The sequence below is a fragment of the Cervus elaphus genome, chromosome 13 (genome assembly GCF_910594005.1).
Source record: "Cervus elaphus chromosome 13, mCerEla1.1, whole genome shotgun sequence".
Lineage (NCBI taxonomy): Eukaryota > Metazoa > Chordata > Mammalia > Artiodactyla > Cervidae > Cervus > Cervus elaphus.
In genome coordinates this window covers 66,703,483-66,718,588 of record NC_057827.1, presented here as the reverse complement: position 1 = coordinate 66,718,588, position 15,106 = coordinate 66,703,483, and the positions used below count along the sequence as shown (strand labels likewise).

Sequence of the window (15,106 nt, the reverse complement as noted above, 5' to 3'; positions counted from 1 at the left end):
CCCTTCCCACACACTGTGGTATCTTCCTAGTATGCCTTGCAGGGCAACCGAGAGGCACGAAGGGAATGGAAAACTTGTCCTGATAAAAGCGACAGCCACGCAGGGAACACCCACTGTGATTCAGGAACCGCACGAGGTTCTGGGCTGTATATCCAAAGTGCGCACCAGAGTGGAACTGCCTTGCTGGCCCCCACCCACAGGTGTCAGGGAAACGTGTGAGATGTTTTGGTTGTCACTGCAGTTGGGGCTAAAGGTGTCATATGACCCTGCAGTGTGTGGTGCAGTGTGCCTCCAAAGGGCAGGGCAAGAATCAGTGAACTAGAAGAACAGGGAAACAGCTTCTAGAAGCTTCCTAGAATAACCTTCCTGCCAGGGAGGCTCAACCCCAGGGGATGGAGATTGACCTGGAGGAGCCCAGGGCTCCAGGTCAGACAGACTCCCTCTGACCAGGGTTCTGAAGTGAGGCTCTGCTCTTCAGCCACAAGAATCTAGAATTCAATTGGACTGTTCTGGCCAAAGCAGAAACCCATTCAACAGGCAACACGCTTTAAAAATAGAGTCTTGGTTTCTGTTCTCTTTTCTATTTGTGAACATGATGATTCTTGCAGAGATAGCAGCTAACCTGCTGCTCAGCTCAGCCAAGGACTGACCGACACGGGCTGCCAGAAGATGCTATTTAAGGCAGAGGTTTTCGTAAATGCTAAACTACAGATCTGTTCATTTCATTGCTGAAAATGTTATCGCTAAGAAGAGAGCTGAAGCCCTGACCAAAGTCACTGTGGTGAAGCCACACGAGCCCTCTGTCTATATCTCTATTTCAGTCCACGTCACACCAGACCGCTCTGTTGAGTTATATTTCACAACTACCCCTGGCATAGGTGGACTTACCTTGTATTTACTTGCACAGGTACTTACCAGATACACTCACAAACTCTCTCATCTGATTTGCCCAGGATGCACTACTAAGGAGATAAATGATCCCAGAATCTTCACATCATCTTGAAGATTTAACTACCTTCTTTACCTTCCAAAGTAAGACTCAGGGTGTTGGTGGACCAAAACTCTTAACAGCTATAGTATTGGTTTGGCCAGAAAGCTCGTTTGGGTTTTTCCTTAACATCTTTTCTGTAAGATGTTACAGAAAAATCCAAACAAACTTTCTGGCCAAGCCCATATTTATAGGTATGTAGGCAGAGAATGTTGTTTTATTTATTACAACCGTGACTATTCATTGGAGGACCGATGTTGAAGCTGAAGCTCCAATACTGTGGCCACATGATGCAAAGAGCCAACTTATTGGAAAAGACCCTGATGCTGGGAAAGACTGAAGGCAAAAGGAGAAGAGGGTGGCAGAGGATAAGACGGTTGGATGGCATCACCAACTCAATGGACACAAATTTGTGCAAACCCTGGGAGATAGTGGAGGACAGAGGAGCCTGGCGTGCTGCGGTCCATGGGGTTGCAAAGAGTCGGACGTAACTTAGCAACTGAACAACAATAACAAGGCAGGGAATAATACTAAAACATTTGTACATTTTAAAAAACTGTTTCACATCTATTATTTTATTTTTATTCTAACGTGATACAACATACTGAGGGAGGCACGGTGTGGATTACTGTCTCTGTATGACAGATGTAGAAAATGAAGCTCACAAAAGACAGTGTGCTCAGGGTCTCATGCCTTGGAAATACGAAAGTATGTCGTCAGGACTTAGAACCCAGACCTCTGACTAAACCGTGACCGTGCTGTTCTGACCTCTCTCCACCATGTCACCATGTCACGTGTGTGTGTGTACGTGCGTGTGTGTGTGTGTGAGGGTGTGTGTGTGTGTGTGTGTATGTGGCACAGGCTTGTGGGCAGGGCCTGTCCCTCCGGCACTTACCTGCTGATCCTGAAGCTTGACCCCGACGACTCTGAAGGTGTTGCTGGCAGTGTTGTGGTAGATGTTGATCCGGCTGAAGCCCTGCTGGCCAGGCTTGATTGGTACCCATTTCTTACTGGTGTCATCGTAGACCATCACGGAAGCCCGGGCTTGGCAGATACTCTGTTCACTGCAGAGCAAGAGAAAACGGTAAGCGTCGGCCTCAGCCGCAAGGGATGGATGCTGGCTTTGTCCTTTTCTGAAACGGAGGCCAGCTGCCACTTGACACAGAGGAACTCCCTGGTCGCCAGAGCGTCCAACTCCCTATGGAAGGGCTGCAGGGTGAGGTGATGGGTTCTAAGTCTGCACAGACCAGGGGAGTGGAGAAGAGCTCCTGGGTCAACATTTCCATGGAGGCACCTGGCAGAGACTCAGCTCTGCTCTCAGGGGAAAAGTGACTGAATGGAGAAAGGAATTTCAGCCATAATGTGCTGTCTGCGATATTCCAGGCACAGGGTTAGAGAAGAACACGCACTGAAGCACCTAAGCTTCACAATGTAGGAAGCAGTCACTTCTCCCCATTCTCTAGGTGAGAAAAAGAGTGGCCTGGAGACTTGGAAAGGTTTATGCAAATTCACACAGGTATTTGGTGATTTTATCTGGGACTTCCAACCAGTTCTGTCTGACTCTACACAACATCAGTAACATTCTTCACAAGAGCCGACAAAATGCTCAACTGGTGAAGCTACGAGAGTGTAGCTTCACACAAGCTTTGTAGACAGTAACATGACTAGGTGCGCGTCTAAGGAACAGAGTGACGGAAATCAAAATAAACAGAAGGCTGCACCCTACTGCACTGGAGACATTTCCAAGCACGTTCCCCTGCTCAGAATATGACAGAAAACCAGGGAAAAGGCGAAGGAGGTGCCTGAAGAGAGAAGACAGTCATCAGTGAAGTCAGCGCGCTGCCACTCCTGCCACCAGTTCGGGGCCAGCCTCCCCGAGCCCGCCGCCTCTTCACTTCCACGGAAGCCTCATCACCTTGAACATCCACTGTCTCAGTCTCTAGTCTATTAGAAGCCCCTAGTTCAAAGGTGAGACGTGGCTGTGAAGGAAGGCACACCAGCGGCGGCGGGCAGCGGCTGCTAGTGGAAAGGGAGGCCGGAGGAACACAGCTCAAGAATCTGGAGTGGAAAGTGAAGCGCGGCAGGTCGGGGCCAGTGTCTGAGGAAGTGAAAGTGTGTGTGGCGGCCACGGTCACGAAGAGGAGACTGAGCAGGCAGGACAGAGGCAGTCAGTCCCGTCACCATATTTAAGGGGCAGGGAAAGTGAGTACTCGAAGAAGTTCCCTCGCCCCCCGCCCAGTGGTCACCAGGCGGCAAACCTGTGGTCTCACGCGACTGGCCCTCAGCGACCTGGAACAACCTCAGCTTGGCCTCAGCAGTCGGCGCCTGAGCCTCCCCGGGACCTGCTCCCCTAAGACTCCCAGAAGGTGGAGGACCACGTGCCGACTATGATTATCTTAACGGTAATCCGGGCACGTGCACAGACACCCGTCCATACATGCCGCCTCACCGCACGGTACACGAATCTCTCCGTACATTCCACAGCAGTCCGGCCGATGACTTCACGTCCAGCGCACCCAGACCCCCCCAAATACCTCCTCTGCTCCATCTCTATCATGCTGCTGCCCCCTCAGCTCTGCACTGGGGGGCAGGAGTCTGGGGTCCCCCTGACGTCGGCCGTCCAAGCCCTGTGTCGAGGGCTGTCTGTGGACACACGTATTGGGAGTGTACGATATGGGTTTTGCTCTGCCATCGTGCTACACCTTTTTTTCCCCACGATTCATTATTCATTCAACAAACAAATAAGGGGAAATCAGTGATGAGCCAAACAGGCAGGGGTTTTCCCAGAAGACGGCCATATCACGCTGGCAGGGAGAAGAAAGGAAAACAAAAAGATAACCAGGGACTTCCCTGGGGGTCCAGTGGCTAAGACTCTGCGCTTCCAATGCAGGGGGCCCAGGTTTGATCCCTGGTCAGGGAACTAGATCCCACATGCTGCAACTAAGACTCAGCAAAGCCAAATAAATACACACCTAAAAATAATTTTTTTTTTAAAGAAAGCCAAACATAGCACTATGTTCTGCCTTCTCTGAGTTCTGGAGCCTGAAACCATGATCTTTCAGGAGAATACTAGCAGTTGCTGCTCCGCTGGCTGAGCCTTTGGGGCCCTGTCCTCATGAAGTCTGCTAGGAATCAGAGTGAACTGTACACAGAATCAGCAGACCTTGGTCCAGATCAAGTCAGAGTCCCCTCCTAATGTAAACTAACTACTAGTCAGGGTCGGGGCTAAGGCTGGCACTCCCTGCTGCTACTGCGCTCAGGCGCTCACGGGGAAGGCAGCGAGCACGTGTGCGCTCGGATGCCGGCTCAGGAGCGGGGAGCAACCCGGAGACGCAGCACGGTGTTCGATAACAAGGCACAGGCTCGATCAAGCCAAGCGCTCTGAGCCCAAGTCCCAGCTGCAGCACTCACTGGCATGGGACGCAAAAGCCCCGAGACGCCCTGGGGGAGCAGCCAGGAAGGGCCCGTGTGGCGGAGACCCTGTGCGATGGCCGCGGGGGAGCGCCCTTCAGTTCGGCTTCAAAGAGCCTGGCTCCACCAGAGGTCCCAGCTGCTGCCCCTGGACACCCACCACGTCCGCACAAAGGCCACGGTCTCTGCCAACGACTAAAGGGTGACAAGGTGACCTGGTCCACGGTGGTGGCGGGGGTCCTCCCCAGGGGGAACCTCCTCAGCCAGGCCCGAACCGAGATGCTTCCTCCTCAGTCCTTCCTGCCCCTCTCCTCCTGCACACCTGCCTCGTGGCCTGAGGCTCTGCGGGCCTCTCCGCTCCCTCCATCCTTCACTGACCTCTGGTAACTAACCTTCTTCGGGGTCTTGGCGCCTGCCTCTTAGAAGACCCGAAAAGACACAGCCTGCAGGGTGCAGGCTGCCCGAGGGCAGGGACATGTAGGTCTCATCCTCTGCAGTCTCGGGAGCCTGGCACAGAGCAGGGGTCTGATGACTGACCCCTGTGAAGAGCGCTCTGGAGAGGACCCCACTCTCTCCCGCACAACATGACCCATCTTCTAAAGCAGCCCTACAGCCCACTGAGCCTCTGAACGAAGCTGCCGGCCACGGGGACTCCCTGCCCTCCAAACCAGCTTGTTTTGCTGCAGAGCGGCTTGAGCTGTCCTTGTCCTGAGGGACAGTCCACTCCGCACCCTCCAGAGGTGCAAAGGTGTTCCGATGGCTGTTTGGTCTAGTGGACAAGTGAACGAACGTCTTGGCTCTGATATCCATCATTCACACGACAAAGCCACCCCACTCTGCTCTAGGGAGTCCCCCTGGTCACATGCTCTCTCGGGGTCTGGGTCCCACTATTGCATGACCCTCCTGTCTTCAACTGACAAGCACAGATGCCAGTGAGGAGTCAAGACACATTCAGTGACGCAGAGATGCCCTCAGCGAGCTCAGAGCCACTCAGGAAAGATGACGAATGATCACACACCTTCTCAGCCTGGAGGGCTTGGGGGAACTGGGGAGACTTTCTGAAGAAACTGCGGTGTGGGTTTAAAGATGCAGAGCTGTCAGCCCCAGGCAGGTTCAGGAAGGGGATGTGGGACTCTAGGCGGGGGAGGCCAGCAGAGGTGGGGGGGGGGCGGGGAGGGCAAGGATGGTGTGCTGCGTGCGGAGCCAACGCGGCCCCCCCACACCTCCGGGGCTGCTCAGTGAAGATGGTAAGGTATGGATCCACTGCTGTGCTTGCCCCCGGGAGATGCTGAAACATCAACCACTATTTTTAAAGTTGTAATTATAGTCTCAGGTCCCTCCCCAGCACCCCCCCTCTTTTTTTAGAACTTCAGGCTCAAACTGAACTTGTAGCTAAAAAAAAAAACAAAAACAAAAAACAACCCTCTTTTTGGACTTCCCTGGCGGTCTAGTGGTTAAGACTCTGCATTTCCAATGCAGGGGGCACAGGTTTGATCTCTGGCCAGAGAACTAAGATCCCACATGCTGCATGGCATGGCCAAATATTCCTAATTTCCCCCCCATCAGCCGAGTGTTTATCTGTCTCTGCTTATTTTATTACCACTAAGAAAACCTAAATGCAAGGAAGTACTTCTTTACTTAAGATACGTCTTATTGGGACTTTTGTTTTGTTTTATAGGAGTCAGCATTTTTTTTATTGAGATACAAGTGACATGACATTATATTAGTTTCAGGTGTATGAAATGTTTCACTATTTGTTTATATTGCAAAATGATCACCACAGGAAGTCTTATTATCCATCACCATATCTAGTTATAAATTTTTTTTCTTGTTTTAATAATTTGATTACTACTCAGCCTAGACACTGTCTCTGAGCGCCATATATTCATTGTCTTTTAACAGCTCCACTTGGATGAATATGAAACTCTGTACTACACACACATTTCACAGGCACCAGACACTTCACTTGTCCAAATCAGTTTTTTTGAGGAAAGGTAATTTGGTAAATGGGGCCTCCCTGGTGGTGCTGTGGTAAAGAATCTGCCTGCTGATGCAGGAGACACAGGTTCAAACCATGGGTCGGGAAGATCCACTGGAGAAGGAAGTGGCAACCCACCCCCGTGTTCTCGCCCGGGCAAATCCATGGATGGAGGAGCCTGGCAGGCTACGGTGCACAGGGTCTCAAAAAAGTCAGAAACGACTTAGCAACTAAACAACAACAATTTGGTAAACAAGAATTTCCAAAAATGGTTTATTAAAAACAAGCATTTTCAAGTACAGTTTATACTGAATTGTATTTTAAACACATATGTACAGAACTCCGTTTACTAAACTGAAAAAGACTATAGCTACCCTGCACCAAGGCTGGTCCTCCCAGGGCTCATCTTGGACACGCTGCCTTCACAGGAGCAAACCGCCACTGACTGGTGGGGGTCCATCCGCCAGGCCGCTGGCTGCGTTCACACGGACCGCCAGGGTGACGGACTTTTCCCCTGGGACCTGACAGGCTGTTCTGAGCTAGAGGTACAAGTTTCTCTCCCAGGAGAAGGCTCTTACGGAGTGAGCAGTCCAATTCTAGCCTCATTTTGGGCTTTTATATGGGTATTTTGTGGGCCCTGCAAAAAATCCCAGCCTGTAATTCCCTCCCAGTGGTGTGCGGACAATAACAAAGCCGTGGACGGCTCTCTGGTCAGGGCCTGAGACGAGGAGGTGGGCGTGCTCTGGGCCTCAGTTTCCTCATGTGCACCAGGCTGCTTGACCTCAGGGCCCCTCTGACAGCCAAGTTCACGCTGAGCTCTGCCCAGAAGCCCAGCGCCTGGCCAGCAGAGTCAGAGTCTTGTCATTGGTTCAGCAGTTAACTCCTCAAAGACCACTAATGAAATCTCTCACTTAAAAAGAAAAGCGGCAAACACACCACAAGCTTTCTGCAGTCAACTGTGAAATCTACTCGGGGATCTTCCTGGACTTGGCCTAAGAAGCCACTGATGAGCTTGTGGATAAAACTAACACACGGGAAGACATGGAGGGGCAGCCTGAAGTCAGTCTAAGCGCCCCGTCTAGTCCTTCTGGGAAAGCGCGGCTTCCACGTCCACCAGCCATCGGACTCCTGCCCCACCACCCCCTGCGTGACCGGGAAGGAGCCCTGTGGACCCCGCATGTGCTGGCAGTGACACACTCTTTCCTGTGCAGTCAGCGTGGACTCCTCTCCACTCTACAAATGCTTTTCGGGGCCTTTCCAGGCATTCACTACAACAATTTGAAGGACACAGTACGATGTCCTCAAGTTTGGCTGTGTGTGCTCACTTGCTAAGCTGTGTCCAACCCTGTGATCCCATGGACTGAATCCCGCCACACTCCACTGTCCATGGGGTTTTCCTGGCAAGAATACTGGAGTGGGCTGCCATTTCCTCCTCCGGGGGGTCTTCCTGATCCAGGGACTGAACCTGTGTCTCCTAGGTCTCCTGCACTGGCAGGTGGATTCTTTACCGCTGCGCCACATGGGAAGCCCTAAAATTCGAGTAAAATGATGCAAACCAAGAAGGGAACAGACAGCAATAAGGCCAACCCCAAGAGGCTTGCCGGGAAACCAAGTCCAGGGTTGAGCCCGGACACTGTCCAGCCGCTGGACCTGTAAGAACAGGCCCCTCCGCCCTGTGCTCGTCTCTGCTCTCACCAGGGCTCTCACCCGTCTGTCCTGCTTCTCAGGGTCTGCGTGAAGCACCTGTCTGCCCCACTAGATGCCGGGCTCCTGGAGGGCAGGGGGCGTTCCCGTCTGTAAACGTGGTCCCTTGTGTGCTGCAAACTGTTCTAACTGTGAATAAGTGCACTCATGGTCGTGTGCCCGTGGGAACATTCCACCTACAATCCTACTCTGTTATTCTCAGAGAGGCAGTAAGTAACTGCCAAACAGAAGCATCTGTTGCAGATTACCATCAGTGCTGTGGGTCTCACTGCGGCCTGGGATCTTGAGTCAGGAAACCGCAAGGCTGAGGTGGGCCTGTTGCAGAGTGAGGCTCCCCGGAGGCCGGCGGCGGAGAGACCACTGCTCTGGGAAGGCGTGCGCTGCCCCCCAGGGTCCTCTGGAGGGTCCCCTAGGAGTGCATTCGGGTCCGGTCATGCCTCACCCTCTCCGCCAGCACTGCTCAGCCTGACCCAGCAGGACCGCTCCCTCCAGACGGAATACCTCCTCACACTGTCTCAAGGCTGACTGTGTCCGTCCCAGCAGGACTGAGAACCCGACTTTGCCTGGGACCGAGGGGCTTCCTGGGAGGTGGGCCAGGACGCTCAGCGCTAAGACCAGGACAGTCCCAGGCAAAGCGGGGGAAGTGGTTAGACAACCGGGAAGGGCTTCTCCCTCTCCCCCGAAAACACACTCTGAGCCTGAGTCTGGCTGCTGAAAGCTGATAGGAGCTGGCACCCGCTCCCGACTCCCAGCTGCTACCTCCAGCTCTCGTTTTCTCTTCCATCAAGCTGAGACATGCGATACCTGAGAAGACAGAGCTGCAGAACAGTGGCAGGTGCAGCAGGTGGTGTGAAGAAAGGTCGCCCGGGGCTCATTCAGTGGGCCCGCGGCATCGCCCTCTCAGGAGGTGACGCGGCAGGGCGCGTGGGCACAGCAGGGCTAGAGGCCCGGCGCGGGGGACGCCCCTGCAGCACGGCCCGTGCCTCTGGCGGCTGAGCCTCGGCCCGGGGCTCGGGGCAGGCAGGACCCGACGGCCTGTGAGCTGCCGGGATCCTCAGGGTGACTCTCCAGGCTACCTCAGGTCTCACCTCACGCCGATGTGCCGTCTGCTGAAGCCAGCACCACCTCGTCCGGGATGGCCTCTCTTCCTTACACACACAGTTCGCATCCCGCCGTCTCAGCTTAGGTCGGTGCTACGGCCTCCAGGAAATGCCTACCCCACGCCCCACCTCGTCCTGAAGGTCTGTCGATTTTCTCTGTCTTCCACGAGGCAGGTTTTTTGTGGTCTGTTTTAAAAAATATTGTTCATCTCTGGAGCCTCAGTGACTGGGACCTAGTGACCGCTCAGTAATAATCTTTGCATAAACGCTTGCTTTTGGGTGAGCCTAGTTTTGCCAGGTATCACATTTCTTAGCCTCTTTGGGGATTCTTTGGGGTGGGGGTGGGGGGTAGGGGATGGGACCAAGATTCCCGTAAGACTGGGCCACTACTGCTTTCTATTCCTGCATCAATCTGACAAATAAACCAAGAGAACACCGCCTTTTCTGAGTACTGACTATGTGTCAAGTATATCCTATGCCTGGTACTTAGAAACTGGAGGTCTGAACAGAGCCGTGGTCTGCGTCCTCAAGGGGAGGCGCATGGCCCCCCGTGCTCCAGAGGTGGGGGTGGGGTGAACAGGAAGAACACGACAAACGGTGGGAGTGGGTAGCTGTTCTATCACACCACATCAGGAAGCACATTCAGCTGCCTTCTCTTTGAGACACAAATCTGATGACCAGAGCAGATGCCAGATCTTCCCAGTGGGAAGGGATATTCCCCTTGGTAACGAGTAAATCCCCTCTAGGGTGACCTTTTTTCTCTTAATGGGAACAGGCCTGAAACAGATTCGATGTTTTGTTCTAAACTTAAAATGTTCATTCTGAAACAGTTGATGGCTGTGAGAAGCAGGCGTGGGTTCCCGTGATGCCACCACCCGACTCGGCCCAGGAACTGCGATGTCACCTCGGAAAGCTGTTGAACTCAAGAGGCCCCTGCACCCCACTGCCCTCCTCTCGAGCAGTGGGAGCCGCCAGCCTGGATTCTTGCCTGCCTTTTGAAGTTCAGTCATATAACCATTTTACAAAGTGGTCCTCAAATGTTTTTTGGTCTCAGGGCCCCTTTACACCCATATAGATAATTGAAGATGCCAGCTAATTATTAGAGAAATGCAAATCAAAACTACAATGAGGAATCACCTCACACCGGTCAGGATGTCCATCATTAAAATGCCTATAAACAAATGCTGGAGAGGGTGTGGAGAAAACGGAACCCTCCTACACTGCTGGTGGCAACATAAATTGGAACAGCCTCTATGGAGAACAGTATGGAGGTTTCTCAAAAAACCTAAAAACAGAATTGCCATATGACCCAGCAATGCCACTCTTGGGCAGACATCTGGAAAAAACTATAAAAAAGACACATGCACCCCTATGTTCAGAGCAGCACTATCCACAGAAGCCAAGACATGGAAACAGCCTACATGTCCACTGACGGATGAATGGGTAAAGAAGATGTGGTGCATATACACAACGGAATACTGCTGAGCCATACAAAAGAGTAAACAGTGTCATTTGTAGCAACACAGACGCACCTCGAGATTATCATACCAAGTGACGACAGGGAGAGACAGATACCGTATGATACCACTCATATGCGGAATCTAAAATACGACACAAACGCACTTATCCATGACACAGAATCAGACCCATAGACAAGGAGCAGACTCGGGGTGCCCGTGGGGGGCTGGGGAGGGAGGGACTGGGAGTCTGGGATCAGCAGATGCAGACCATCATATGTAGGATGGATGGACAAGGTCCTACTGTGTAGCACAGGGAGCTGTATTCAGTATCCTGTGATAAACCATAATGGAAAAGAAGATGAAAAAGAATGTATATGTATATGTGTAATCACTTTTCTGTGTAGCAGAAATTAATACAACATTGTAAATCAGCTACACTTCAATAAAATAAGTTTTAAAAAATTACTGAGGGAGCCAAAAAGCTTCTGTTTATTAAGTCTATCTATATTTATCATATCTGAAATTAAAACTAAGAATTTTTAAAAACGTAAGCACACATTTCCTTGGCTGTCGCAGTGACAATGTCAACACATGTCATATAGCCTCTGGAAAATTCCACTGCGCACTCATGAGATGAGACTGAAAAAGGAGAAAAATGTCTCAGTATTATTACAAATACAGTTTTGACTCAGAGCCCTAAGAGGATAGGTCTTCTGAGCACATTTTGGGAACTGCTGCACCACAGGAATGAAAACAATAAATCAGACATCACAGATCAACAAGAAGAATCTCACATGGTGACTAAGCACCAGTTTTGTGAGTGTGACAATTAAAGAAAGGCTTTGGGTAAATGAAGAATAAATTCAGTGTCTAGCCCAAACGTCCTTTCTTCCATCCAAGCTGGTCAGGAGGGTCAGACTGGCAGGTCATGTGCAGTCAAGACTGTCGGTCTCTCCTCATTCCAATGCCAGTGTCCCAGATGCCTGGACAGCTGGCCCGCTCCTCTGGGAAGCCTGGTGGAATCCGGAACAAACACTCTGACCAACTGTTGAGAGTCTGACACCCTCAGCCTAAGCCCGTCTCAAGCCTTCCCATTCTTCCTCTCGAGGCCACCCAGCTGACAGGCCAGGTGGACACAGGGATGCCTCAACCTCACATACACGTTCCAATTCCAGGACAGACCTGTGTCCCTGAGTCTGTGAGGAAGGCGAGCAGGGGCCAACACGGCTCGGGGGCCTCTGAGGGGATCTGCCCAGGCCAAGGACCAGGGCAGTGCATGCAGCTCCAAGGGTAAGCTTAAAGCCTGGCAACGAGACCAGGCTAAGTCCTCCTGACCTCCTGATCACAGGCTCAGGTTCACACCTGAGTGAGTGTGTGCCATCCCCGGGGCACGAGGGCAGGCGCAGACCCCGTGCCCAAACAGCTCTAGGCTGGGAGGGGAGGGGGCGAAGGAAGGATGACTGACAGACAGAAATGTGGGCACTCACAGGAGGGCTAAGGAGGCCGCCTGCCTCCGTGGTGTTAACAGTGGGAAATCAGAGACCTCACAGAGTACAGAGATTCGGGGCCTTGATTCAACCTGTAACTCTGGGCAAGTTCCTTTGAGAGGTTACAGAGGAGCTTAGCTTTTGAAAACAGGAGACCTGACTTCAGACCCCAACTCTCCCAACAGCAGTGTGCCCTGGAGCTGGTAAGCTGACTCTGCTGACCCCTGTCCTTACCAGGGAGATGGAACAGCGGCGGAAACCGCAGAGGAGGAGGTCAAATACAACATACATCATTTCACATGTTGAGCACAAGGCTTGGCATACAACACCAAAAACTGGGTACCGCTGTTACTTTTCTCCTTTAAGGGTTCAGCTGTCAAAGTCTAGACCAGCTCTCAGGCACTTCCTGCCTCAGGACATCCAGGGAACAGAACCCACTCCCATGAGATGCTCTGATCAGAACAAGGCAGCAAAGTTTCAAGACGCTCTTCAGTGCCCAGGCTCCACGGCCCTGCGGCAGGCGCAGCCCCACTGGCACCCTGAGGACCAGCAGCCTCGAGGGGCAGGGCGGGGCGGGGGCACCAGGAAACCTGGGCTGTGGTTTGGCTGGACCGCTCACTCACTCACAGAGAAGTTCTGCCCTGACTCTGGGCCTCAGTTTCCCTGTCCATGCACCTCAGAGCTGGACTAAATAAGTAGTTTTCAGATTTCAAGATATCATCACCAGCAACAACTTCCCTCCCCACAAACAAATATGGAGGAATACTTAAAAAAGATAAAAGAGGGCAAATCTGGTTGAAGAGGAGGCTGAAGTGCCTGAGGCAACACTACCCCGGGTGACCCACCGCAGGTGGATGGTCTCGAATTGCTTTGAGGATGGAATCTTACAAGACTTCTCCAGTTTTAAAAGGCTTCTAAGGATGGCTCTGCTGCCTCCTTGTTTACCTCTGATACTGTCTTCTGCCATCAGGAGCAGACAGGATGGAGTAAACTCAGCTTTCCACAGTGTAGCTTTTGGCTGATAACGACTCTGGTCCCTGCCCACCGTGGAAGCTGACGGGCCTTTAAAAAGGCAAGCCTTTTTTGCCACAGCTCTACCCACAAATCCCGCCAAGTTTAGGGGAATGACTAAAATGATATAAAACTGGCTGCAGGGACTTCCCTGATGGTCCAGTGTAAGACTCTGCACTCTCAATGCAGGGGGCCCGGGTTCAATCCCTGGTCAGGGAACTAGACTCTACATGGCACAACTAAGAGTTTGCATTCTGCAACTAAAGATCCCACGTGCTGCAACAAAGACCATAGACCCTGAATGCTGCAGCTAAGACCCGGCGCAGTCAACTAAGTAAATATTAAAGGAGAGGAAAACCGGCTGCAAAGGAGCAGGAGAGGCCAACTGCGTCCCTGGGCTTTGTGAGCCGCTGGGCATGGAGGAAGGGGCTCTGGCAGCCTGTGTGAGGCTGCGCCGGGGGTGGGGGGTATGCTGTGATGGCCAAAGCTCCCCCGCTGACCAGGAGCGCCCAACGGGCCCCCTTTACTGTACTGCCCCTGTCCTAACTCCCCGCAGACCGCCTGCAGAGAGCCCGCTCGGCGTCCCGGGACAACCTCCGGACGCGGCTGTCCTGCCCTGGGCAGGCTTTCCCTCCCGGCCCTCCCCAACCAGCCGCGTGGCCCTGAGCAATCGCCACGGCCGGTCAGAGGCCAGGCCTCCTTGCCCCCTGAACAGCAGTGATGACCCTTCCCAAGCTGACCACCTGACATGGCTGAAAAAATCAAACAAGAACACACTGGTGGAACAGCAGTTTGGGAACTGAGCAGGAATGTTTAAAGGGGAAGGAGTACAACTTATGCTGAGACGATGTTCAGTGCCTCAAATCCCAGAGGATAAAGTTCTGTCTTGCGATCCAGTCTTTCATGGGGTTTCAGGGCGGGGAGAGTCACAATCTCACCTTTGGAAAGAGCAGCTCACAACTACCAGGGCAGGACGCGGACTGGCTGCTGCCCACACACGTGCCAAACCACTGCAGCCCAAGCCATCTGGGGCCTAAAGGAAGCCCCAAGAGCCTCAGGCAGAAGGCCGGGGCTCCGCCGTGACAGCCCATGCGGTCTCCACCTGTACAAAAGGCACCCCAGGTCCTCCCTCTGTGCCCAGGATTCAGACAACACCCCTGAACGTTCTCAGGCCATTCTAGAGAGAAGAGCACCTCTGAGTCAAACCCCAGACCCTGAGATAGCTCGGAGCCCCCCACCAACCGAGCCAGGTGTCTGACTTCTGAGGAAGTGCTTCTGCCACACACACACACACACACACACACACACACAATGCCACTGACGACAACAGGCTTCCAGAGACACAGGCTGGTGCGGCGGAGCCGGCGGCTCCATCATAACCGTAACCGTCTGGGGGCCGTGAGTCCCCCTGCCCCCTGGCCTCGGTCTCCCTATCAGCGTGACCAGGGGACCTGGGGAGGAATCCACGCCCCTCAGGCTGTACACCGCCACGGCTGCAGGCCTCCTGAGGTCCCTCTGTCCCCTGGCCGCAGTCTCCCCATCAGTGTGACCAGGGGCCCTGGGGAGGTCTCCACGCCCCTCGGGCTGTACACCGCTATGGCTGCAGGCCTCCTGAGGTCCCTCTGCCCCCTGGCCTCAGTCTCGCTATCAGCGTGACCAGGGGCCCTGGGGAGGTCTGCACGCCCCTCGGGCTGCACACCGCCACGGCTGCAGGCCTCCTGAGGTCCCTCTGTCCTTTGCAGTCCCCGTACTCACATACTGGCCATGGCTGCAGGTCTGCAGGACAGGGAGCCGGAGGAGGTGAGGCCCGCGTTCCCACCAGGCCAGCTGACCTGAGAGCACAGACTCTGGGAAGGCAGCAACTCGAGTTTTAGACTCTACTTGAAACCAAACAGGAAAAGGAAGCTGAACCAGAGACAAAGGGGAAACAAGCCCCAGTTAAGAACTGAAACCTAGGTAGAAAACAG

At 53.2% G+C, this 15,106-nt stretch overlaps 1 protein-coding gene and 1 non-coding gene across 8 annotated transcripts in view; one reads left to right on the top strand and one right to left on the bottom strand.

Annotated features, from left to right (window-relative positions):
- Positions 1-15,106, bottom strand: part of EVL (Enah/Vasp-like) — a 140,782-nt gene that overhangs the window by 46,498 nt on the left and 79,178 nt on the right. For 5 of the 7 annotated variants that reach the window (XM_043922428.1, XM_043922432.1, XM_043922426.1 and 2 more), the window contains exon 2: positions 1,884-2,052. In XM_043922428.1, coding sequence (XP_043778363.1) covers positions 1,884-2,052 — 169 coding nt within the window. Of the gene's footprint in view, positions 1-1,883; positions 2,053-14,894; positions 15,070-15,106 lie in introns of those variants that run through there. The other 2 variants (XM_043922431.1, XM_043922427.1) reach the window with 2 other exon arrangements.
- On the top strand, positions 13,288-13,358 carry TRNAE-CUC. The gene has a single exon. It is a non-coding gene; the product is annotated as a tRNA-Glu (tRNA).